Genomic DNA, 27,793 nt, shown 5'->3' with positions numbered 1-27,793 from the left:
GGAACTGCCCCCCCTCTTTTTGACATCATATTATCTGACAGAATCCCTTTAGCCAGCAATTAAAGAACCTCACTTGTTCTAGGTGGTAGTGGTCAGAGCTATACGGGTCATGGATGTGACCACGAGTGCGAATTCTATGATGCTCACAGGATGTAGGGGAGGCTAATGTCCGTACAGGCTGTTCCCTCTTTTGAGAAGAATTAGAAGAGCTGTCTGTAGCATTCTAGTTTGAAGAGAGAAGGGGAAGGAGAGAAAAAAAAAGACGGGAGTTAGCTCATACATCCATCTATTACTGCAAAACAAACCAGGTTATATTTAGCCACCCATTGCTTTTGCACACACCTGCACACAGCAATAGACAGCATTATAAAGTTTCCCATAAATCTTTGAACAAGGCAGGTGGATCAGTGCCCAACAAGAGTTGCTGGTGCACATGTGAAAAATATGCTATAGCCTACCAGTGCTGTATTAAATAGCCCCAATTTCTACTCACTTGGTATATTGTTTGTTGAAATGTACATTACAGAAAGAGGAAGGTTCATGCTAAAACTACTTCTGAATGGCAAAATTAATAGACTGCATTGCTTTAAGGTATAATTTCCACTGATGCAGTCAGACAATGTCAGGTACAGTTCGTGCAAGTGGAGCACTAGGCCAGGTTGCAGAAGATCTGGTAATGGGTCTCCTCCAGGTTAGCAAAATCAGGCAGGAATTTCACTGCATTTCTCTCTGAGATCAGGCCTATTTTAAACTGGTCATAGGCTACTTACTTGTATGGTCAACTTTTCTTTACATACAGGGTTTTTTCTCTCTATGTTGTCACCCAAATCAAAATCAAACTGGTAGCTTATTTTCTAGAGGTATGGCCAATGTCTTCCTAGCCCATATTTTGCTTCAAGTCCTGAACCTTTTTTAGGCATAGTAACTTTGCACCATTATATATAGCACAAAGTATTCTTACAATAATGAAACACTATATAGTGATGTATTCTCAACACATGCAACTTCACAGTAAGATTATTTATCTTGCCAGCAAAATTCCTGAAGGGTACCAGTAGTTATCAACATCTAGACTACAGCTTTTTGTATAACCGTGATACAGCACATTCACAAGCCTTTCATAATTTGGTCAGCTTTTTCATTTATGCAGTAGATGTATAGATCAGAAAAGCTATGCTGTGCCTGAAGTTGTGTTGATGAAGGTACCATGAAGTATCAGAGAAAACAGATTGTCTCTGAAGGATATCAATCACAGCCAACAACAGGACAAGTGAGTCTGCTCTGCAACAGTGAAAAGGAACCTATTTGCCAAAGTAATCTGCCAGTCACCTGAGGTTATGCCTCTTCAACATGGATGCAAGGTTGCCCCGTCAATGGCACAGTTGGATTTACTGGTTTTACCTGAAAAACCTCCTCTTTGTATCAAGTATATAGACTGTAAGAGGATTTTACGACCCTGAAAAGGAGCAGGGAGTCATAAAAGATCATTAGGATAGTGGAGAAGCACTGAAAATTTTCTAATTGTCTAAAGCAAAGGAAGTTTCCTCCACATTTTTGCCCTCCAAACTCAAATATTCTTTGTCAAACTCTCAAATGCATAAACAAGAAATAAAGGAACAAGTATAGTACACTTAAAATACTATGAAATGAAGTGTATTGCAATTTTTGTTCGTCTCAAATAAGGGACTGCTGACCTGAAATATCTGATAAGCTTAGGTCTTTAAGCAGTCAGAGACAGCTTGCATGTAGGAATGAGCCTGCTATAAGTTTCTGTAACTATCACAGTCTAGGTTACAGATGGGTTAATTAAGAGTAGTATGATTTTTCTTATTTCCCTCTTGACTCAGGAGGCAATGCTTCTTATCAAGTAGTCTTTCCTAAAAAAACATAATGGGCATTTCTCTCATTCACAGCATTATTTAATTCAAATTTTCATTAAGGCTGTTCTGTTTATTCTGAAAAAAGCTCATCCTATGCATTTCTTCAAAGATGCTGCTGAGAGAACATTCCTTAAAACATAAATGACTCACTATACACAGCTTTATACTTTATGCCACTAAGCTCCCAATTTGTTTTGTTGAAAGCAAACACATTTGTTTGCAATATAATACAAAGTTAGTCTACGTGTTATGACAAGTATGGCAGCAAGGATGAGTTTTACAAAATCCCCCCCTGAAACAAATAGCATCTCTTTGGATAGTGCTTACAAGTGGACTGTATTAAGGTATGTTAACAAGGCCAATGAAATATAGCTACTTTTGCATAATTTCATGAGATTTTTTTTTTTTTTAAATATTACTAACCCAGACCCCATACATATAAATATTCTGAGTGCTTATTTTTAGATTCACAATGTAGTTATACATTTCCAGCGCTTTCTTAACAATTTTGTACAAGGATTTTTGTCTCCATGTTTAAATTGCATCTAATACATTTTTGGACAACATTAAAAAAATAAAAAAAAGCAAGCCACTTTAAATTCCATAGCTTAAAAATTAATGCAAACATTCATTCAGGATTATTTTTGAACAATTTTAACAAGCACAAGAATCAGGATTAGTTAGAACTAAAATCTTAAGCCACCCTTGTTTGTACATGTGTCATTTCACATTGCTGTGCATGGTGCTGACATATGTCTGTATTTATAATTTAGATTCCTACTATTTTAAAACAAGAAAAGCAGCAAACTCAGCCTCTGGGTATCCTTAATCTGCAGCATGCCCTGGAGCTTAACAATCTTAAATGCTTTATGGACCACTTGCCACCCCCTGCCAAAAAAAAAGAGCTGGAGATCTAACAGTGCCCCCTCACCAGAAACATCTTTTCAGTACAAGTAGTATTCCAGCTGATTTCAGCTCTTGTGGATTTCATGGGGCGAAATGGTCTCTTTAACTAGGTAGTTCCCAAGACATATAGGGCTTTACAGGTCAAAAACCACGGTCTTGAGTTGAGGGGGAACCCCCCCCCCCAAGATGGAAGCCAAATCAGTTAGCAGAGACAACAAGCCCAGGTTTTAACATACTCACTAAAAAGAAAACCTTCGGATGAAAAAAGGCAACTTAACTGGAGCTACCACCTGTTCCTTTCATAGCAGCTGGGACCCTAACCAGCTCTCAAACACCTTGTCATTTGGAGGCTGGATTCATACAATCCCTCTGTAGGACAGGTATCATTCCAGCAACAGTGGACTGAAGGAAGCTATAAGAAAATGGGTCTGAACTAGACAAAGGCAGAATCATAACTGGGATTACAGAGATGTGGTGGGATAGTCCATTTGCCTGGTGTATGGTCATAGATAGATATAACTGTTTAGAAATGAGAGGCGGGGGGGAAGAAGTACTGCTGCTTTATTTTTAAAAGGGGATGAACACATGCTTTAAGGTGCGGTACAAACTAGAAGGTAGGCCTGTTGAATGCTTTTGGGTAAAGATCAGATAGAAAAGCAGGGATATCACAATAGGCGTCTCCTATAGATCAGCAAACCAGGAGCAAGAGGTAGACAAGGTCTTCTTTAAAATGACAAAAGCTTCCAAACCGTGGGACTGGGTCTTCATGGGGACTTTAGTTACCAGGACACCTGCTGGGAAGGAAACACAGCAGTGCACTAGCACTCCAGAAAATTCTTGGAGTGTGTTGGGATAACTTTTAGATATAGATGGCAGAGAGGCCAACTAGTAGGGGAGGTCCTCTTGGCTTGCTGCTTACAAATAGGGAGGAATTGGTTGAGAATGTGAAGGTGGAAGGTAACTTAGATCAGCGTCTCTCAACTGGTGGGATGGAAAGGCTGCCTAGACAGGATGTAGAGAAGAAGTGGACTTGCCACCAGCACTTCTGGGTTCGCCGCTGACACTTCCGAGTTTGCTAGTTGACCAGCCACTGGGGGTCCCCCCACCCCACTTGTCGTTTATCATGGTGGGACCAGGGTTTTGGGGACCAATGGTTGGCAGGACATAAGGTGGAAAAGGTTGAGAATTGCTGACTTAGAGATGACAGTGACCATAATTTTATGAGTTAAACTCTAAATAAGATTACTGTCAACCCTGATGCAACAGACCTAACACCCTAACCTACCAAAGGAGAAGCAGGGGAACCAGGGCAGCCAACATCCTGCTTCTATAAAACTTTGTCAATGTAAGCTCAAGAGAGACTGCACCAAGCTGACCATGGGGTAAAATTCCTTCCTAACCCCAAATATGGCAATTGGTGTGACCCTGATAGGAGGGGCAAGACTTTTAGCAGGAGCACTGGTCTACCTCAGTCAGTCAAAGTTTCCACCCTTGGCTATAGTCCAGAGGTTTCCAACCCCCAGGCTGCAACCCAGTACTGGGCCATGAAGAATGGCTGCTAGTCCTCAGGAAGGTTGGCTGCTGTACCGGAAGTGACCAGTATACTGAGGACCGGCAGCCAACCTTTTTTTATACCAAGTACAAAAAAGGGTTGGCAACTGGCATGCTGTGGACTGGCAGCTTCTGAGCCGCAGTTTGCTGGTCCGTAGTCTAAAATAGTTGGGAACCACTGCTATAGTAAATACCCAATACCTGTGGGGGAAGCTTAAAAACACCCTGACACATAAAGAGCGGGGAGGGGAAGGAAAAGAGGGGGGCTAATCTTTCTGTGGTGTACCACCTTGTGTTAGTCTGCATTGAACTTCATCCTGTTAGCTCCAGCCCAGCTTTCCAATCTGAGATCCTTGTGAATTGCGCTCACATACTCCGTGTTCACAGTCCTTCCTCATTTCGTGTCATTCTGAAACTTGCTCAAGAAGCTTTCTTTGCCAGCATCCAAATCATTAATAAACATATTGAACAGCACTGGGCCCAGGACAGACTCCTGTGGGACTCCATTCAAAATCTCCTGCCATTCTGACATGGACCTATTAATAACTACCCTTTGGTTGGGACTATTGAGCTAATTATCTATCCACCTTATACTAGTTTTTTCCAGCCCACATTTCTCCAATTTATTTGTAAGACGGTCTTGTGAGATCTTGTCATAAGCCTCGCTCAAGTCCAGATGCACTGTATCCACAGCATCAGGCACGGCTGGTGAACTCAGATGGGTGGAGTGGTAGAGCGTCCCAAGGGAGCAGGGTTTGCAGCCGGCAGGGAGCAGGGTGGGGTTTGCAGCCTCCCCACTACCAACCAGACTGCCTGGCTGGCTGCAAACCCCCACTCCTCGTCCTCCATGGGACGCTCCACTGCTGCACCAGTCTGAGTTCACTAACTGTGCCTGCACAGCATTCCCTTCATTCACCCAAGTAAGTACTTTGTCAAAGGAGTTAGGTTTGTTTTTGACACTATTTGTTTTTCATAAATCATGCTGGCTGCTTGTGATCAGCTTCTTCCTCCTCAGATGCTTGCAAATGGCCTTCCATAGGATATGTTCAAGTAACTTCCTGGTAAGGAGGTGAGACTAACTGGTCTGTAGTTCCCCGGATTCCCTTTTTGCCTTTTTTTTTTTTTTTTTTTTAAAAAAAAAAAAAAAAAGGAGAGGTATAGTGGCTCTTTTCCAGTCGTCCGGTATGCTGGCCCTTTTCCAGTCCTGTACGTGGCCCTTCTCAAGTTTTTTTTGACACAATTTGTTTTTCATAAATCCAGGCTGGCTACTTGTGATCAGCCTCTCCTCCAGATGTTTGCAAATGGTCCAGGTACTTCCCACGTTTTGGAGGGGAGGCTAACCAGTTTGTAGCTCCCTTGCCCAGCCCATTTTTTTTTTTTTAAAAAAAGAGGGGCACTATAGTGGCCCTTTTCCAGTCCTCCAGTATCTGGCCTGTCTCTCCATCTTTGTGAAGTTCATTGCCAATGGCTCCGAGATCTCCTCTCCCAGTTCCTTCAGTACCATGGGATGAAGTTTATGTAGCCCTGCCGACTTGAATTCATTCAGTCCCATCAGAAGCTTTCTGACAGTTTCTCATCCCTCAGCTTATCCCTTTCCTCATCCAGATAATCCTCATTAGGTATCTGGCTGTATCATACCATATTTAGAATAATAGAAAATTAGGGTTGGAAGGGACCTCAGGAGGTCATCTAGTCCAGTCCCCTACTCAAAGCAGGACCATCCCCATTCCAGCCATGGCTTTGCTGAGTCAGGCCTTAAAAACTTCCCAAAGATGGAGATTCCACCACCTCTCTAGGCAAGCTGTTCGAGTGCTTCACTGTTGCTCCTTGGTTGGTCATCTGCCACGACTGAGAACAGTCTATTGCCATCTTCTCTGGAACTATGCTTCAGGTCGTTTAAGGCTACTATCAAATCCCTCTCCGTCTTCTCTTCTGCAGACTAAATAAACCCAGTTCCCTCAGAAGTCACGTGCCCCAGCTCTCTAACCATTTTCACTGACCTCCACTGGACTCTCTCCAACTTGTCCAGTTTTCTATGGGGGGGGGGCAGGGGCACAAAACTGGACAATACTCCAGGTGTGGCAGAACAGATGGGAATAATCACTTCCTTCGATCTGCTGGCAATGCTCCTACTAATGCAGCCTAGTGTGCTGTTAGCTTTCTTGGCAACAAGGGCACACTGTTGAATCATATTTAGCTTTTTGTCCACTGTAACCCCAGGATCTTTTCTGCAGAGCTGCTGCTTAGCTAGTTAGTCCCAAGCCTGTAGTGACGCATGGGATTCTTCTGTCCTTGGTGTAGGACTTTGCATTTGTCCTTGTTGTTCCTCATGAGATTTTTATTTCAATCCTCCTATTTTTCTAGGTTGCTCTGAATCCTAGCCCTACTCTCCAGCATATCTACTACTCCCCCCAGCTTTGTGTCATTCACGAATTTGCTGAGGCTGTACTCCATCCCATCTTCCAGACTGTCAATGAAGATATTGAACAAAACTGGTCCCAGGACCGACTCCTGGGGCACTCCACTTGAAACCAGCTGCAAACTAGACCTTGAGCCATTGATCACTACTTGTTGAGCCTAACAATCCAGCCAGCTTTCTATCCTCCTTACAGTCTATTCATCCAACCCATACTTTCTTAGTTTGCTCAAAGTTTTACTTGACTAACAGACCCTGATTACAAGATGACTCCCAATTATTAGATTCTATATATAGAACATTTATAAAATTGACAATTTTTCAAGTATAGAATATAATCTGGGGGATTAGGTAGCTCCCTTTGTGTCCTCCAACTTCTTCCCCCTGCAGCCCCTTCCTCCCTCCTTACTATCAGACCCAGCTCTCCATGGCCACATGGACGTGAGAAAGAAATTTTGAAAAAAATTTACTTGAAATACACAGCTATAACAATTTGCATATAGTACCCACAGACTTTGTTCACCCAGAAATGAGACATTTTACCTTTTTTGAAACTGTTGCAAGCTTTAGCACAGGTACTCCATAAACAAAATTTTAAGTAGCATTTTAGCATCTACTTAGAGTACAAACTATGCATAATATTAGTCTGAAGCTACAAGGCTCATGATTTTACCACACAGTTCACTGGGCTGGGCCCCATCACAGTCAACAGCATTTCAAGCTTTAGGGCATTTATGCATTTGTCTGCTCCAACACGCTGGAAATCCAGCGCGTTGGAGAAGACTTGATTAATCTAGTCTGCTCTGCATGCAAGCTGACACACCTGGTGCTGCACTGCATAAATTTATATAAATGGCAAAATGCCTGTCAGCATTGAGAAAATGGTGTCAGTGTGTTGGGTTTTTTTTGTTTTTTTGTTTTTTTGAAACTAAAACACCTTCAGTGTGTTCTAGTTCAAAAGCACACTGCCACCGTTTTCTCAGAGCTGATGCATATTTTGCCATTTATACAAATAGATGCACTGCAGTGCTGGGAGCTTTTAAAAGTGCCTGGCACTGTGGCACAAGCATGTGTACAAATGCCCATGGTGACCCCACAGCTCAGTATGTGTGTGTACTCCAGATACCCTCCCCTAAAAAATGCACAAGCTAATCAGCTCCCCACTCATGACCAGAACCAGATGGTTTTCATCATGAGTCCTGGGATCCTCAAAAAATGTATATGTAGCTGAGGCATTCGGCAACTTATCTGGCTTTACCTCATGGAGGGCCTGGCCACGCTCATCATATCTGACAAGCTGAGAGAGGATGAGAAATATTTTTGGGTAAACTGTTTGGGGCCTCATTTGGTAATGTGTGCCAGACATTTAAAAGTTGGTGAAGAAACAAGAATAATTGGAAATGTGAACGAAAGGCACAGCTCAGCTGTGGGAGTAAAGAAGTAAAAATTATGCAACATAGTGGTTCACCATGACTTTAAAAAGGATCAGTGCTGAGGTAGACTACATGCAGTGGGTACAGCCACTTCACTAATTCAGACTGGTTGCACAAACCTATCTTTATGGTAGGTTCCCATCAGCATGTTTGTCCCACATGTGCCATGTACTTTTTAGTCACGTTCAGTGTTGGCTGTGTATTTAATTAGCTTCATGGTAGTTTCCATTACTGAGCATATACTACGTTTAGCAGCAGTTCAAAGACAGACAGTGTATTTTATGAGGTTTCCTTGCATGCGAATGTAAGAAAAGGGGCTTCCCTTCTGTGCCAATTGGATAGAAAAAACTCATCTTGTATTTGAGTAAATACAGTATTTTTAGGGGTGAAGACTGGGCAAAATAGCTGTTGAGTAGCTCTGCCTCCTTTGCATCTTCTGTTAGGAGTTCTCCCTGTTTTTTTTTTTTTTTTTTAAACAATAGACCCACAGATTCCTTGGTTCCTCTTTTCTGGCCAACATACTTAGAGAACCTCTTCTTGTCTTTAACTTTTGTTACTAGCTGCAGCTCATTCTTTATCTTTGCCTTCCTGATTCTGTCCCTGTAGGTTGTTGCCATTTCCTGGTACACTTCCTTGCTGACCTGCCCATTTTTCCATTGCTTGAATGCTTTCTTTTTGTATTTAAGGCATTTTAGAAGCTCCTTGTGCAGCCATATTGGTCTCTCACCATTATTCTTGTGCTTCTATTCTGTTGGGACAGTTTCTAATCGGGCTTCCAATATTGTGCCCTTTAGAAGCTCCCAGCCCTCCTAGGTGCCATTATCCTTCAATCTATCCTCCCATGATACAATGAGTATCAACTCCTGGAGTCAGATGAAATCTGCCTTTTATGAAGTCTAGCATCCTAATTTTGCTGACCTCATGCTTTCTCCGTTTCAAGATATGGAATTCTATCATATTGTGATCACTTCCTCCCAAGTTACCCATCATCTTCCCATCCTCCTCCACTTCTTCCCCATTTGTTCAGACAAGATAGATGATCCCCTAGTTGTACCCTCTGAGTTCTACAACAGGAAGTTGTGGCCCACAGAGGTTGGGAATTGGCTTGATATTTTATGTCTGACTGCACTGTTCTTCCAGCAGATGTCTGGAAAATTAAAATCTCTCATCAGTTCCATCCCATAGCTTTTGGATAGATTTGTCACCTGCTTGAAGAGTGCCTCATTTACCTCCTTTCCTGATTTGGTGGTTTATATTAAATTCCCAGCATTATTTTGGGGCCACATCTTTCACCTCAACTCAAATGCATTCTGCTTTGCTGCCCTCTTCCTCTTGAACCAGAGAACAACTGTATGTGCTGTGACATCCATGGTGACATCTACCACCTTTTCTTCCAATGCTGTCTTTCTGAAACAGAGTGTAACCTTTAGTCTGGATATTCCAGTCATAAGAGCTGTTCTACAAGGTTTCTGTGAGGCTTATCAGATCATAATTATTTTTACAGGCTGCAGTTTTCAGCTTATCTTGTTTATTTCCCATACTTCTCACATTTGTATACATGCATCAGATGCATTTTGCATTTAGACCTACTCACTTCCTTTTTGTACCCCTTGTTGCAGTCCTGTAGCTCTGTGGCCCTCTCTTGGAGTTAAGTTGCTTCTTTGAATCCTTTATCCTCTGGACTGTGGGCTCTGTTTTTGGAGGGTTTTGGTCACCATCCTCTATGGAACCTAGTTTAAAGCCCTCCTTTAAAATAGATGATACAGAGAAGGCTGAAGTATTTAATGCCTTTTTTACTTCAGTCTTCACAAATAGGTGTGGCTACTGGATGACGAGTGCAGTTGGCAGCAAAAGACAGGAAAGAAGACAAACAGTCTAGAGTAACAGAAAAACATGTTAGAGAAGCTAGATGCTTTCAAGTCAGCAGGGCTGGATCGGATGCACCCTAGAGTACTACGGTTATCCACTCTGAGAAAACCTGTGGAGGTCAGATGAGCTCCCAGTTCTGAAGAAGGGAAATATAGCCCATCTTTAAGAAAAGGAAGAAGGAGGATCCTGGGAATTACAGACCAGTCAGCCTTACCTCAATACCTGGAAAGATCATGAAGCAGGTCCTCAAGGAATCTATTGTGAAGCACCTAGAGGAGAACAAGGTGATCAGGAACAGGCAGCATGAATTCACCATGCTTGACCAACCTGATTTCCTTCTATGAAAAGGTGATGGGGTCTGTAGATGCAGGGAGGGGAGTGGTGGGGAGGAGTGGGAAGAGTTGATGTGGTGTACCTTGACTTTAGCAAGGCTTTGGACACTATCTCCCAAGAGATTCTCATTAACAAGCTAAAGAAATACAGACTAGATGAATGTACAGTAATATGGCTATATAAACAGCTGGATCATCATGCTCAACAAATAGTCATCAAATGGCTCAACTTCTAGTTGGAAGGAGGCATCTAGTGGAGTTCACCAGGGTTCTGCTTTGGTCCAATATTTGTATCTTCATTAATTTTTTGGATGATGGGATTGAAAGCACAGTTAGCAAATCTGTAGATAACACCATGATGTTGTGAGACTAGAAAAGTGGTCTGCAAATCGACCAGATTAAATTCAACAAGGACAAATGCAAAGTCCTGCACTTGGGATATAATAATTACATGCACAAATACAGACTGGCTAGGTTGCAGTACTGCAGAGAAGGACCTGAGGGTTACAGTGGACCATAAGCTGAATATGAGCCACTGTGTGATTTTGTTGGAAAAAAGCACAAAGCACCCTGGGTTGTATTAACAGAAGTGTTACTTGCAAACAAGGGATGTAATTCTTCCACTCTATTCAGCATTAGTAAGCCTCACCTTGAGCAGTGTGCCCAGTTTTGGGCCCCACACTTCAAGGAGGATGTAGACAGACTGGAAAGAGTCGAGAGGAGACTAACAAGGACAGGATGAAAGAAATACGGTTATTTAGTTCAGGGTGCTCAACCATGGGCCAGCAGATCAGATCTAGCCTGTGGGGTGCTCTAATGATCTGGAAATGTGGTGGCGTGGGAACAGTGGTAGGGTTAACTTCTGTTCCCCCACTGCCAAATTTCTGGACCCGTGAGGAGCCCTGTGCTAGATCACATTAGCGCATAGCTGGATCCAGGGACACCGAGTCAAGTCAGCCTGTTTCATCCCATCAATAGACAACCACATGTGTCATCACCCTCTGCCAGGATCCAGCCCAAGGACCAACCTTGCACAACTCATCCAGCCCACAGAGCCAGAAGGTTCAGTGCCACTGATTTAATCTGGGGAAAAGAAAAGTCTTCTAATACCTGAAGGGTGACTACAGAGAGAAAATAAACTCTTCTATGTTGGTAGGGGATAAGACTGGGATAAGCTGCATCAGAAAAAAAAATAGGTTGGAGATTAGGAGGAACTTTCTAACTATCAGGATGGTCAAACACTGGAACAGGTTACTCAAGGGAATCTGTGGAATCTCCATCCCTGGAAGAGTAAGGTAGACAGACTCTCAGTTGGGATACTTTTAACTAGCAGTGATTCTGCCTTGAGCAGGAGGCTGGACTAGATGACCCTGTGAGGTCCCTTCCAGCTCTACTTTGCTATGATCCTATGATTCTTATTCAGCAAGCTCCCTCCCATGTCTTGATCTCCCCCCACTCACAGTAAAGCAAACAGTTTCTCCTTTGGGTGCACTTCAACAGAGACAAAACTGCATACCAAAGACACTATTGTCTCTGTCTTTTCTCTTATGGTCTTCACTCTTTTGTTCACATGCAGAATACTCCCCCACTAGAGAAGGCAAATACCAACATAATCTTCTGAGACTGACCAACTAGGTAGGGAAAGAGGTACTGGACAATAGCTCCCCATTCTTTCTACTGTGGTTCAGAAACAACACTGAAGGCTGCTTGGAGATCTTTATAGATACTCGGTCAACTATCAATCAGCCCCCTTCTCCCAGTCATTCCTGTACTGTACTAAAAGTCAAGGGGATCTAGATCTATAGACAATACAAGATGGTTTAAGCATGCCATATACATGGCATGCCAGAGAGGCAGTGTAGCTTTGCAGTGACAAATTTCACCCAACATCCTCCGGAGGCCTCATAACCTAGGAAGGACGTGTGCATCTCAAATGTGAGCTGATGGCTTAAGTGCCACCTTGCTATCTGTCCAGCATCTTGGAGAGTAAATGGCAGAAACTCTAGCAAAGATGTGAAATTTAATCCCTTAAAACATGCTCCGCTTTCATGGAATCACAATTTAGGGTTGAATTTGAACTAGTTTGCCAACAAAAGTGTAAACAATTCTCTCAAAGAGAAAGTACTATACTTAGAAATGAAGTACTAGCAATTTGGGTTAGTCAACTTGATGCCATAAACTAACTGTAACAAGATTTTACCAATGGCTAAAGTGCAGCGAAATAATTATTCCTTTATCCCACATGACCAAGGCCTGCAATTTTTAAACAGTATTTACACTGCAATAGAGTATATCTGAGTTGTAATTTCTGTTGCTAATGCACTAGCAGTCTTCCCACAGATTGTTGCAGGTTAACTGTAGGCTAACCTGGGGGTGGGAATGAATCTGGAATGCACATGTTCTGAGAGAGAGCAAGACAGCATGCATATGATGCACCATTTATGATTGTGGTAGAAAAAAAACCAAAGTTATCCAGTTTCTTGGTGCAAAATAATTTCTACTATATTACAATAGGTTTTATTTTTTTAAGTGAATGTTAACATACGTATTCTCAGAATTCAAAAAGTTTCTGCTAAAAATGACTCATTAAATTTTAAAAGCATAGTCATTAGTGAGGAGTATTACGTTAATCATTTACTACAGTCTGCTTCCCACTGAAATGCATATGTTGCTCAAGAATGGCTAATCAGGGGTCTGAGTAATATCCTGAGATAAGTGTCCATCATCAAAACAGATGTAAAAAGAGACTGCTCCCCATCAGCTAATAAACTAGACTGCTAACATTGCCTCTGCTGGCTTTTGCTTTGTGTTATGCAATATATAGGATGACTATGAATACACTGCAACGATTCATCTTGAAAATATGAAGCAATGTAACACTGCAGTTTATCAGAAGATAGTTGCCCAAGGGAAATAATGGGAGGTCTATCACTTTAAAAATTAGACAGAGTAAAATATTAGGAAGTTAGCTGTCAAGAGAACTCTGTGCTGAGCCATACATTCAATTCCACCCCCGCTCTCCCAGTATTTAACAGTTACGTTTTAAAAAAAATCATCATTAGCTGTTAACCAGTAGGCACAAAGACAATAGCCTAAATAGAAAATGACATCTTCATTATGTCAGCCTGCTTTTTCCTTGTTTTCTCTTCCTTTCCTTTTAAAGCACAAAATGTCTTTAGCTGACCAGTTCTCTCTTGCTTCACACTGCTTAGCTCATTTCCCTGTGCTATGCAATCCCATCCCCTGAATCACCTATATTTGACTGGGAGCACATGTACTGAGCACAGGGATGGAAGCCTTTATCTGGTGGGAGAGTTCTTCTCTCTGAAGGAAGACATCTGGAACAGTCAAACATCCAGCAGGTTACTATTTAAGCTGCTCTTCTCTTTCCACTTTGGAGTGTTGGTATGCTAAAAGGGAAGCCAACTTGCTGATCATAGTGCCAAAATACATCATACCCTAAACTTAAGTGTAATCCTTTGTAGGCATCAAAACCCAGTAAGGAAGATACTAGAAAGAGGTGGGGAGAGAAGGGCATGAGTATCATTCTTGATGCCAGAGCATCTGTGATGTTCATCAGCAGCACTTTTGCTAGGATAAGCTGTATTTCCACTGGTGCTCATAAAGAAATACTGACCAACCCTTTTAATACAAGCGTCAACAAGCCCCTATTCAGGCAAGTAAGCACTCTTTAGTACTGATTAAAGGCTTAGCTTTCAGAAATCTGCATATAAAGACTGACAGGCTAGAGGAACATATTGAGGGAAGTGCACTAGAAAATGCATGCATGTACATGAGACTGGTGAATAAAGATTTGTTCTACTATCTATCTCCATCTGTAGGCAGCAACATACACACTTTTAGGGTATTTCTGTACAGCCCAAGGCAGCACCATGTGGAGATATCCAAACTTTGTTCAGGCTAGCTCCAGAATCAGAGAACTTGCAGCTGTGTTAAAGGGAGTGCTGAGTTTGAGCTATTTTGCTATTCTGAGTTGCACGATTTATTATTAGCCTGGGCACGGTGCCTGCCAATGTGGCTATACTGTTTTTAATTCCACTGCTACCATGTTCGTATTTAGCTTTGTCTCCATAGATGATGCATAAAGGTTGACATGGTGGGCCCAACTCTATGTTGCTGCTCCTGATGCTTCTAGGTACCCTGCCCTTGGTGCAGAAATCTGGGGGGCATATGCCTCCTCCAACGCATTGCCTGTGTTTGTGCATCTGCACAGCGCTGCACCGTGCCATGTCATTGTATCTAGTTTCAAATGATCCTACAGACCAGGCTGTTAGGCAACAAATGCTTAACATGAACAGTACAGTAACACTGTTTCAAACAGCACAGAGATACAGGGAGGCACTCAGCCACATTTCTCTGTCAGTTAAAGTCAGCAAGAAGTAGCAAAACTAGTCAATAGTCTTGTTTTCACAACCAAGTTATTCCTCACCTCACTTGAGATACCCCTTCCAATACCCAGAGTGCTGGGGGAAAATACTCCAAGGCCTTTTCTTTCTGCTAGCAGCTGCATTTTGTAGAGGGGCTAGGCTCCAAGGCACAATCCTATGCATACATTAAGGGAAGAAGGGAGGGACACACAACATATAGTCCACGGACCACATGCAGCAAGTCAATCCCAATGGCCCACCATAATACTTTATTAAACAAAAAAGGACCCAAAGAGCAAAATGCTACATCCTGGGTACATCTACACGTATGCTTTACTGCAGAGTTGACTAACACTGCAGTGAAGTATCACTGTTCGCATGTGTGATGGTATTAGGGCGCAGTAAGTTAACTAACTCCGCTGTAAGATAGCACTATTAGAAACACTACTATGTTGTGGCGGAGTAATTTACTATGCTGAAACGCATGCATAGATGCTGACTGGGTGTAAATTGTGCCCGGTCAGCCCAGCCAGCCAGGGGCCTGCTCCACTCTTGGTAATGGTGCTGCTGTCCTCAGTTCATGTGTAGATGCTGTGCCTGGGACCAGCTTCCTCTGGCTTAAATCACACTGAAATGCATTGCACTGCAGTAACTGCACATGTAGATGTACTCCCTGTGTCCTTACAGTGCTAACTCCTGTCCTGTGTTAGGAGCAATGTTAAGGACAGTGGGGGTGCTGCAGGATCACATGGGCATCTCTCTCAAACAGGAGCAATGGTTTGTGATTTGTAATTCATTGTGCTTTGCTCTCCTAAAAAAGGTTGTTTAAACAGTAAGCCTGGCTAGGAGGGGTTACTGACCTAACAATTCAAGGGACACCCCCTAGGTTCTCTTGACTGACAGCTGCTTCCAACCGTCTGGACATCTGTGAAGACCATCGACAAGGAATAAACCTGCTGAAGCCAGGTGCACTTCCTTGAAGGCAGTAGTAAAAACTCTTTTTTCCCCCCTCACATGATCCTACTTATTCAAGTGGATCTTCTGAAATAGGAAAATTGACATGCCAACAGCATGGAAAAAATACTTCCTGGGTATGAAGTTGGTCTCACTCAGCATGTGTAAGAAATCCTGGAAACAATCTTTCTGGCTTAATGTTTTAATTGATGGGAAATGTAGGCACATCAGTGGCACAGCAAGGGTGCCATCACCTTTTCGTCATTGGATGACATGTCACTCTCCTAGAATTGCTTCATTGAAATCTTGTAAACCAAGGCCCCAAACAGGATTGCTATATTCCAGAAATGATAAAAATCTTATGCACCTTCATTTGGTAGCGCTGAGGAGAAAAAACTCCAAAACTAAAACAAATGCACACAAAAAATCCTCTTCCTTTTGTATCATAAAACCTTCATTTCCTTTTTGCCAAGATGAAAAGAAAAAAATCTACATCTTTTCCACTATTATATTTTCAAGTCACTTCTAAAATTAACTTTTGACCATGTAAAAAAATAGGTTGAACATCTTTTGAAAATTTGGTCTTGAGGAGGAAGACGAGATTACACAAACCCATTTAAAATCTTAAGCATATTTATGTCTTGAACACAAACTAGTTTAAAGTGTCAATAATAAAAAGGCTAAGGAAAGGAGTTTTTTTGGGTATTATTCTGTAACTTTGATAGCAAGGCTGCATAAGAAAGAAACTTTTGCACATTTTAAAATCACAGTTTGACTCTCATAGTTGAGTAACACAATGCAACTTGAGCAATGTACAGACACCTGAAGCAAATTTAAGATGATCTTTCAGCATAGTTCAAACAAGACTTGACTGTACATAGTTCCAGGAACCCTGGGTTAGGAATTTCTAAAGTAAAGATTGGGATTATAATTTCTTAAATGTTTTGGGCAGGTTTTTTACTCACAATTTAGACAAATACCAAAATAAAGAGTCTAATTAATGCAAGTTAGTTTTATTGTTACCATTGTTTACATTTGTGGATCTAATATATAATGCCAGAAAGACTGCAATGGTAGTGGTGTGTTAAGTAAACTTAAGTAACAGTAGGATTCTAGGTACAAGATCATGTATTTATTAAAACTGCTTCCAAGTCTGCATCTGGTATTATTAATCAATCAATTATGGATGCACTAAAGACAAGTCTCTTTTATATGGACCATAGCTTGATTAAGGCTCTCTCACTCTGATAAGAGTGGCCACCAAGGGACTTAAGTGAAAATCACATCCATGAAGTTCAGATTCACAGTGTTCCTTTTAATTAGAATAGCAAACAAAATAAAATGCACTGGATAAAAATCTCAGCAAGGTTTGCCTTTTCTAACAAACTTGGCTAGTTGTCAGAGATATGATATAAAGACAGCAGAGACCTCTCTGGAAAGTACAGAACACATCAGGGAATGTTTTTACAGTAGAAAAGAATACATCAATGCTACCATCAAATAAGTTTTCTTTTTTAAAGAACAGCCACAACTTTTAATGTTACCTGTAATCTTATGCAGCACATTCACATACACTGGAAAAACTGAAAAAGATCTCAGTTTCTCATTTTAAAGAAAATGATATAAAGTGAGCATTGAAGAAATTTCAGGATGTTATTCAGAGGTACCCTGACAGCAATGACTGAAGCTCTCAGCCATTATTTTGAGGAGCAAGGTAAGACAACTAAGGTATAAAAGCACCTTCTTCCTACCTACAGACAAGTCCTGTTGTCTCACAAAGACTGGAGATTGTCTCACTATTGGGGCCTTCCTTATTTCCTTCTCCACTCCTTTACCAACCCCTTGCCCTGGTCTTAGATTCCACAAGGCCAGATTAACTGGATAGTTTCTTTGAGGGCATGGTCCTTACATATACGGAAAACTGCACCACCTCTTAAAACCAAACCAAAACTTTTGGTGATTGCCTAACTTAACCCGTTATGCAAAGAAGAACAGCCTGTCATGAAGAAAGGAGAGAAACAGTAACGAGCCTCATAATGTCTTCATCAGGGTTAAAGACTTCATCAGTGGTATGTTAGTATAGGAACAAACACTTTTCTGGCCTTGAAAGTGCATTCTGGTGACAGCTTACAGCACTATCTGTAGAATCAACAACCCAGTGTGAATGATCACAAGAACAGCAAAGCTGTTTCTTTCACAGTTGATTGTTGGCAAAGCCTAGGCTGGGTTTAATTAAAAAAAGCTGTGTTGGCATAAGTATGTTGGGCTAGGAGTATGAAAAAAAAACCTGAAAAAAATTCATACCCCTAACCAAGATGGCTACACCAGCAAAAAATGAATATAGATGCAGTTATATCAGGAAAAAAAGAGTCCTTTTGCTAGTGCAGCTCATTCTGTTTGAGAAACTGGTATTCATTATGCCTGCTGGCACAAGCTGTGTCCCTACTAGGAGTGTTTGCTTCTACAATACAGCTATGCCAGCCAACTCCTAAGTGCAGACAATCCCCTATTCAGGTGAGCAAGCACTCTTAATGGTGATTAAAGGCTTACCTTTCAGAAATCTGTGTCAACACTACCAAGTCAGAAGAACAGATTAAGGAAGGTACACACAGAAAAAAGTGCTAACACAGAGAATGAGTGAACAAGTTTGTGCTGCCTCCGAATAATTATGGCAAGGTTAGATAATTCCATAGAACTGATCACTGGGTAGCAACTTGCAGTTAGCATAAAGTGTTCCAAGAAAAAGTATTAAAATTAAAAACACAACTGATTTAGCTGAAGTAAAAGAAACTGCATCTACTTTTACATTTGAGTCTGTATTTTTCAAACGCATACATAGCCAACACCCTCTGCATTCAGAAGCACGTTCCTTATAGCATGCTTAATTACAAAAGAGAGGCAAAAATGCTTACATGTAGTTTTCCCATAGAAGCCTGAGTTGATATTTAAAGAAGTCAGTTAGGGGTCATTTATTCACAGTTATGACCATCCACATTATTTTAGTTGGAATCCATCACCAAAATAGAACTTAACAGCTGATGCAAACTTTTAAAATGCTCCCGGTGCATGCCTTGCAAATATGTCAAGCTTTGTTGAAAAATGCAGAACTGTTTATTTATTACCAGCTTCTCTTTTTGCAGATATAAGCAAGGGAGGATGAAGCAACTGCTTACTATAATCGCTTCCGATTTAATTTTCATAAAACATTTACAAGATGCAAGGAAATCAGGTCCTTGTCTAACCACACAAAATAGGTGGGTGAAGGGAAGAGGGCTATTAGAAGCAGTCACTTATAATGTATTTCCATGCTATGCAGAGTTAAATTTTCAACCCCCTACACTTAAATAACCAATGGAATGTTTTCATTTCGCTATGAGCAATGTGTCTGTGGAAAGAAACTGATCATCAAGAAATACTGCAATAACTCTCTTCCACTGTCTTGGTCACTTGCATTAAAAAGTGGGTATTTTAAAAGACTTTTGTTGAAGGCCCACAAAAAGAACAAAACAAAAATCCCTACATTCACTGTGTCAGGTATCCAGGTTGCCACCGTATTGGTCAAGCAGCAAAAGGAATCAAAACTTGTGATCTCTTTTATTCGACCAACTTGATATTTGCAAACAAATATGCAAACAATGATGTAAATAAAATAAAATAAAATAAGAAGTTTGCAAATACCGAGTTGGTCGAATAAAAGAGATCACTTCTTCCCCGAGTTTTGATTTGTTTTACATTCACCATTTCATTTTACTGAAATGCTGCAGTCTCTCTCTCTTCCCTTTTAAGAACCTTCTGAAAAACATTTGAAAGGGTAAAACAAAATTATGGTTGGTTTGACAAAGCTCACATGTCCATTCCAAGCAAACTAAAATTTCTCCATGTTTTCTAGTAGTTACAAGAGACAACGGGATTCAAACCAGATTTGTCTATGTTTAAATAGCATGTGGAAATTATAGCCTCACTCCTGAAAAGTAGTGGTTAGATTGTCATTTGCCCTGTGGTTCTGATTCAACCCTCTTCCTGTCACCACTAAGACAGATGGTCCAAGTCAGCACCGGGAGGCAAATATTTTCCCCCTTTAAATTATAAAGGCCAGGACACCGTGGCCAAGCACAGCTTCATCCACTAATTCCAGATTCCACTTCCCTCCAGCATTCTCCTCAGGCCTCGCTAACATTGTTGTGTTAGACATTGAAAGGCAATTCCCTAATCCTTTTTACTGTGGTAACAGGAAGTTGTCAATCATCTCCTTGTCAGGCTGCCAAGGCTGCCTCTCTTTCAAACCATGTTTACATGCTGAGCTAGGCCTGCTCAGTGTGTCACCTTCAAGAGCAGAAGGCAGAACTGAATACAGAGCAAGGAAGAGTACTGCTTCCCCACCCCGACTAGCTCTGTTCATTCTAAAATGCATACTCCACAGCAGAGGAAACCACTGACACGTTTTCCTTGTCGTGGTAGGCTGCAGTTTATAAAGATATCTGCTCACTAAAAACTACTTCCTTTTGTACAGAGGGAGGAGACTTTTTCAGCATTTCATGTTGAAAAATCCCGAAGAAAAAGTTGTTTGCACTTCAAATGCAGATACCATTTTGAAGGAGAGATTAAGAATCCCAACTAAAATGCTGGGTAAAATCAACCATAATATCCATGAGGTGTAACTATTAGTCCCCGGGACTGCTGCAGCAGGTAACTTATTCCGTTCTTTCCTGCCATACACCATCATTCACACTCCCTGAAATAAGCTCACTTTGAAATGCATGCATATAACAGTCAAGGATTACTTCAGTAGGACTTAGTTTTTTTTGTTATTTTGCCTGTTCTTTAAAAGCTGACCAGTCGTTGAACAATGCATCATCTGTGAATATCTACACATTATTTTAGAAATAGGGTTTTCCTGCCCCCATAGCCCACATAAGCAAAAAAGTAACAAAGCAAAACTACAGGATATATGACTGTGCTTGCAAGCAGTGTGCGACTGTAGGAGCAATATACAAAATGGACCGTCTCAAATGGGAGAAAAAGGTGTATTTTAAAAATGTTGGCCAATTTTATTTTTTATGAACTAATTCATCCAACACAGTTTGTATTTAACATGTTGGTCAGTTCATACAAAACCAAATGTGTCTTGTCCTTCAGCTCCACCAGTTTATACGTTCAAATTTAAAAAAACCCTTTTTCTTATCTATAACTGCACCATGTCAAAATGTTAACAGACACATTTTAAAATAATACAACTTTTATCCTAGCCCAGACAAACGAAAAAGGATAAAACTAAACAAGTTCACTGCCATGTCAGATATAACGCAAGTCTCCAAGCTGAAAAACAATATCCATTTCTCTCTCACTTAACTACTATAAAAATAGGAAGCTTTCACACAACCTTCCCTTCACCACTATAAAAACCCTGTACTTAATCAGACAAGTAACTATTTAAACAAACCAACAAAGGCAAAGATATATGCACTTCCAATACCACATCCTTAAATACACCCCTTCAGCTTAGATAAAGCACAGGTCTCCCGAGTAATTTTAAGAGAGCAGATAGAATAGACCAACTTAAAGACGACAGAGATACAGGGCCAAATTTTCCAGTCTGCCAGATCTGCTTTGTGCTAAGTGGCTGGAGACAGCTAGTTGACTCCTGCGATTACTCTGCTGCCTAACCATGCTCCCTTCTGTGCCTGAATTCAATGGTCTCATGTAAGGGGAAGCATGGAGTGTGACAGTTGTCCATCTTCATGAAGTTTTAGCTACTGAAGTTTTTAAAAGGACAAAGTCCCAATCTAAGGCAAGCATCCTTTAAGCTCAGGACTTTAAACTCGAGGAGGGAGCATGAATAAAGCCTATTTTCTGTTTTTACCCCGCTTCCAGAAAGGGTGTTTCCAGTTTGCAGGTATTTTGTTCTATTTTAGTGCAAGGAGCTGTTAACATCTGAGATGTTCATCAACAGATGAACGAAAAGGGCAAGTGCTTGCACAAACTTTCCTTCACAAGACTTAAATATGCTGATGCATAGAAACTGCTTTTTCAAAGTAGAGAAAGTTCCAAATAGCTGTTCTCTGAAAATCTGAAGCTCTGCTGCAATCCATTCAGAACAAGATTATTTTCACCCATACTAGGAGATTATGGCTTGAAAATGACTTTTCAATTCACTTTGAGCATGGCATTCACACAGCCCAAGCCAATTTGTAACTGAAAGGGAAGACTTATTTCAGTAACTTTATCAGTTCGGAAATCTTCTGTGTCAGAACAGTAGTAGCAAGTTGGTACTTTGAAGAATACTTGAATATGTCCAAAATCAAAATACTCAGCCTGTTAAATTAAGTTGCCATCATCATTTAACTTGACCTGTAAGGTTCAAAGGGCTGAGAAAGGTATTCCTCAGAAAAAGTGCTCCCAAATTCCCCTCCTTGCTGCCAGCTAAATAATATAAAAAGAAAAGCAAAATATAAAATGATGACTAACTGGCACACAGTACCACAAGGCTTACAATTTCTGGCAAGGAACTAACTATAAGGAAGCTTACATAATTGCAAGAGATCCTCAATCTATTTCCTCTGGGACACATCAATATTATACATGCAGTCCTTTCTACAGTAGGTGTGGGATAGTAGAGAGCTAGGAAACGCACCTTAAAACCGTTTTAAAGAAAGGAGTTACACGCAAGAGAATCTGCTTATCTTTAGTACAGTAAAAGTAGCTTGACACAACCTATTAGCATTCCAATTACGCATAAATTACCAGATACCAGAAGTCAAAAGTACATAAGCTACACATACCATCTACTGATTTTCTTATCAAGTCAGCAATAAAAACAGATGCTACCTGCCATTCTGCATGAGCACATCTAAAATGACACAAGCTTCAAGTAGGCAATTATGTGCAGGAAAGGGTCATTTCCCTTGTTTGGTACTATAGTGAGGAAGGTATATCATTAATTTAATTTTTTGTGAATTTTCCCAGAGCAAATACTTTTTAGTTCTCATAATAAAGTACATGTGAAGCCTCAATTACTCAAAAGACAGAAATCAGAAGAATGTGCATACATATCCAATTTCTACATAGTCATGCAAATACAACATGTAAATTAGGCACGCACACGAGCTCATGCATTACCACATCACCACTGATCTAGCCTCATAACTGAAGTATCACCTCAGAAAACATCTCCAATGTTCATGGCAACAGCTTGAGCTGGCTCATGCTCATCCTGGCTATAGAGTCGACTCACACCTTAAAAAGAAAATCTACAGAACAATGTGGTAAAAGTTACAGGAGCAAAAGCTTAGTGTGATTTGGTGCAAAAGGAACTGTAGTTACTGTTTTAATGCCTTAAGATGAAATGACACTATAAAAGGAACACGTTGGAGCTGAGCATTACCAATCCTATACTCCTATGCTTTACAAACAAAAATGCAGCTTCATCCCACTGCCTGGTGGTTACAAATAAATTAAAGATTTTACATAATTAAAAAATAAATAAATAAATAAATAAAAGCAAAAAACCCCCAAACTTAAATCCCACTTAAAAGTTTATCTAACAAGTACCTTTCTTAAACTTGAAATGTCCCATAGGTATGTAAGTCAACTAGAAAAAAAATCAGTTAAAATTACAAGTAATCAAACAAGCTTACTCATTAAATATTTATGAAGATTTCAAATAAAATATTTATGATCTATTCTGTCTAACCTACAAGGTGCGATTCAATTAAGGTATTTTGTACCCTAAAATACATGAACGATTATCCCTGTACAATGATTAAAGGGTACTGCCACTCTAAATCATACCTGTCATTCATTTACCCAGTCTCTAGATGAGGACTCAGGACCATTCACAATGATGTCATCTGCTTTCAAGACAGGGCAAATGCAGAGTGAACATACAAATAACAGAACTATGCTGGAGCAAGTCACTTCACCCTAGTATAAAGTCACCTCTTCAAAAATCAGGTTTAAGTTATACCAGCAAACCAGGCAAGTGTATGAAGTGCTAATCACTTTTATCATGGATTAGTCCTTTACTCTATGTGAACAGAGTATTACTAGTTTTTTGTATCACCTACTAGTGATGTGCTATAACAGCACCTACTTTAAGCAGCTACTTTGAAGGCAGTGGACCAGTGCTAACCCTGCATGTCTATGCTCTCTGATAGTGGGCGGTATCAGATGCTTTAAAACAGCAATATTCCTGCAATCACAGAACCCTTATCATGTCACTTCTGCTGCAGAACCCCTACCCCTGGCTCCATGGACCATGTGAGCTGACATGAATCCAGGCAACCGGGCCTAGCAGCAGTGCTCTCAGCCTGTTCCACCATCACCAGTCTCTTTGCAGAACCTCAGGGTTATGTGCAATACAGTTGGAAAAAAACTGCTTTAAAAGGAAAGTTTAAACTTATTTGTGCTGCCAGAAAGGTTCATTTCAACATAGTCCTTTTCAACTTTTTTTTTTTTTCAAAGAAGTTACTAGGAAGAAATTCAGAATCATCCAGCAACGTGATATACAGCCTACCTCATTGTTTTATATAAATAGCAAGGGGACTTTGTTCCTGAATGACATTATACATGTACTTTTTTTTTTCCTAACTGTTGGCCATTAGTAGTTGAATAGCAAGGACTAGCTAATCATGCTAAAATTTGCAGCGCTGGGAAGGGGGGAAGCAAGGACAAAAGTCAAGTCTGTCTTTAATATTCAACACTTATACAGCCACCCAGACACAAATGCGACTCCATGAAACTAGGTATACAAACCAGGAATTTTTCACGAGAAAAAACAAACATTCAGGTCAGAACAGTCCAATACGTTCACATCAGCAGAAGGAAAAAGAATCATTACTAAGCAGAGGATAATCCACATGTATTACATCAATCATAATGTAGGCAAGGCACTTAAGGGAGCCCACCCCTGCCCCAGGCTTGGTACAATCTGTGGGCAAGACAAGAGCCCCCAAGGGGACACTTGCCTGCCTGTACACAAATGCCAGGAGCTTGAGGAATAAGCAGGAGGAACTCGTCCGCCTGCTTAACACAAATAATTACAACATCATAGGGATAACAGAGACCTGGTAGGACTCCACCCATGACTGGACCATGGGTATAGATGGCTATACCCTGTACAGGAGAGATCAAGTAGATAAAAGGGGCAGGGAAGTAGCTCTCTATGTTAAGGAAAGCTACGTATCCCTGCAAGCTGATAATTGGCAACCAGGGTGGACGACTGGAGACCCTCTGGATTAAAATCTGTGGGGAACACAGCACAGGGGACAATGGTGGGAGTCTACTACAGACCTCCCACCCGAAGTCAAGAGGTTAACCAGGAGTTTGCCCAGGAACTGGCTGAGGCTGCATGCTCCAGAACCTTGGTGAGGCCGCAGCTGGAATACTGTATCCAGTTTTGGGCTCCACAATTCAAAAAGGATGTGGAGAAGCTTGAGGGAGTCCAGAGAAGAGCCACACGCATGATCAGAGGTCAGGAAAGCAGACCTTACAACGACAGGCTGAGAGCAATGGGGCTCTTTAGCCTGGAAAAGCGTAGGCTCAGGGGTGCTCTGATGGCCACCTATAAGTTTATCAGGGGTGTTCACCAGGATCTGGGGGAATGTTTGTTCACCAGAGCGCCCCAAGAGATGATGAGGTTGAAGAGTTATAAACTCCTGCAAGACCGTTTCAGGCTGGACATAAGGAAGAATTTCTTTATTGTCCAAGCCCCCAAGGTCTGAAACAGTCTGCCATCAGAGGTGGTCCAAGCACCTACATTGAACACCTTCAAGAGAAATTTGGATGCTTATCTTGCTGGGATCCTATGACTCCAGCTGACTTCCTGCCCTTTGGGCAGGGGGCTGGACTCAATCTTTCGAGATCCCTTCCAGCCCTAACATCTATGAAATCTATAAAAAATGTTAAAATTTAATATTCAGCTTATTGGAACAAATGAAGACAGAGCTGAATGTAAAAGTGACAAGGCAGGAGAGGTATCACAAAAAAAATATACACAGAAAGTTTGCTGAACTTGTTCTGAACTCTGGTGCATAGAAAACTTCATGTTTTGGGGTTAAGGTGAAACACACCAGTACAAAGCATCTTATCTCGTATTTCTTCTTTTGGCTGGTATTGCTCTTCTTTGACAGTACTTTCAACCCACATGGAGCAGCGATGATTTGTAATCAAGCTCAAGAGAAGGCATCAGAGGAGGTGGGTGGGATCACCAAGCTCTTTGTCTTACATGAACAACAGTAACCCAATAGTATTGGCAGCTGAGCTGCAGGGAAGACAAAGGTAACATATCAGTGATATCACCAAGTTCTGCTGCTGTGGTTGTTCCCTGGTCTCTGCTTAGCTCTAGAGCAGGGGTGGGCAATTATTTTGAGCAGAGGGTTGCTTACCCAGTTTTGGCAAGCTGTCAAGGGCTGCATGGGTAGCCCCACCCCTTGATAGGTGCCCCACTCCCTGGTCACCATCTTGGGGCCAATGTCCCAGTGTCTTTGGTCCTGGCAGGGGAAGCAGCGTGACCACGTAGGCGAGCTCCCCAGGGTAATTGTCTCTGATATGTCCTCCATAGGAGGTCTATATTGAGCAGATTCTTTCTGGTATTGGTTGGTGGAACCGGAGCGTGCTCCATCCACTCCATGCATTGACCTGGTATTGCAGTGCTTCCAGGACAGGTGCAAAAAAACAGAAAAAAGTCTTTGGTCCTAAGACATTGGGACATTGGTTTCATGTCCCAGGGCCAGCACCAGGGGGGCCCAAAACGGGGCACAGGCTGGCAGGGGTCTGTGGAACTGAGCTGGGCTGCACCAGCAGGGATAGAGGGGAGTTGGCCCGGCTCCATAAAGCCCCTGCCGGCTGGGACCCTGTGCTCCTGCCACCCTGCTTTGGGCCCCGCTGGCACTGGCCCTGTGTTACCGCTGGTTCCCTGCCCACTCACTCCCAGTACCCCCCAGCCCCGTGGTACAGGCGGGGGGCAGCACACAGCCCCAACCCCCTGCTTGCCAGCAGGGAAGAAGCTGGTGCTGAGAGCGGGGAAAAGCAGCCCCTCACCTGCCCCATGGCTGGCTCTCCCTGCTGCAGTCGCTCACAGCCCATGCAGGGTTGTCTGAGCAGGCACAGGCAGCCCCATGTGAGCTGCAAGTGGATACACCATAGGGCACCGGCCACAGGGCGAGTGAGGGGCCACTTTTCCCTGCCCTCAGCACCAGCTTGTAGCCTGCCCCCGCTGCCAGCCTGGGATCCATGCCGGCTCCAGGCTTGTCTGTTGGGGCTGTGCGCGGCGGCGCCAGCTGCACCCCCCCCTGCATGCCGCAGTGTGTGCTGGGCAGCCCACAGGCGGCAGTGGCGAACACTGCCCGGCATGGCAAGCAGGGGGGCCACAGCTGCTGTTGCCATGCGTAGCCCCGGCAGGCGAGCCTGGAGCCAGTGCGGGACCCAGGCTGGCAGTGGGGCCAGGTTACAAGGTGGTGCTGAGCATGGGGGGTGGGGAAGGGACCCCTCACCCACCCCATCGCTGATGCCCTGTGCTGGAGCTGCTCACAGCCCACCTGGGGCTGCCTGTGCCTGTTCTGGACAGCTTTGAGTGGGCTACGAGCAGCTGCAGCAGGAAGCGCTGGCCATGGGGCAGGGAAGGGCTCCTTTCCTCCACACAGGGAAGGAGCCTAGGGTAAAACTGAGTGGGGGGGGGGAGGGAGCAACCCCTCCCCCACCCCATGGCCAGCACTTGCGGCTGCAGCTGCTCGCAGCCCACGCAGGGCTGTCCGGAGCAGGCACAGGGAGCCCTAGGCGGGCCGCAAGCAGCTGCAGCACGGGGTGCCGGGCACAGGGTGGGGGAGGGACCGCTTTCCCCTCCACCACCGCTCAGCTTTTCCCCAGGCTCCTCTCCTGCCCTTCTGCCCCCTCCCCTCCCCCCCACTTACCTGTGATTCTGGTGCAGGGCAGCAGCATGGTCCCCCTGCTGGGGCTTCTGTCTGTTGCCGGGCAGCACCAGGTCTTGGCCAACAGCGGTTCTATGGAGCTGGGTTGGCTCCCCCCTCCCCCTGTTGGTGCAGCCCAGACTGGATCCACAGACCCCTGC

The 27,793-nt window shown here is 42.5% G+C and overlaps 1 protein-coding gene across 3 annotated transcripts in view; it reads right to left on the bottom strand.

Annotated features, from left to right (window-relative positions):
• SPRED2 (sprouty related EVH1 domain containing 2) overlaps positions 1-27,793 on the bottom strand; it is a 100,636-nt gene that overhangs the window by 4,173 nt on the left and 68,670 nt on the right. For all 3 annotated transcript variants that reach the window (XM_019549162.1, XM_019549161.1, XM_019549160.1), the window contains exon 5: positions 74-223. In XM_019549162.1, coding sequence (XP_019404707.1) covers positions 74-223 — 150 coding nt within the window. The remainder of the gene's footprint in view (positions 1-73; positions 224-27,793) is intronic.

Source organism: Crocodylus porosus, unplaced genomic scaffold (assembly GCF_001723895.1).
Source record: "Crocodylus porosus isolate Cpor-Errol unplaced genomic scaffold, CroPor_comp1, whole genome shotgun sequence".
NCBI classification, from domain to species: domain Eukaryota; kingdom Metazoa; phylum Chordata; order Crocodylia; family Crocodylidae; genus Crocodylus; species Crocodylus porosus.
This window is presented reverse-complemented; position numbering and strand designations above follow the sequence as displayed.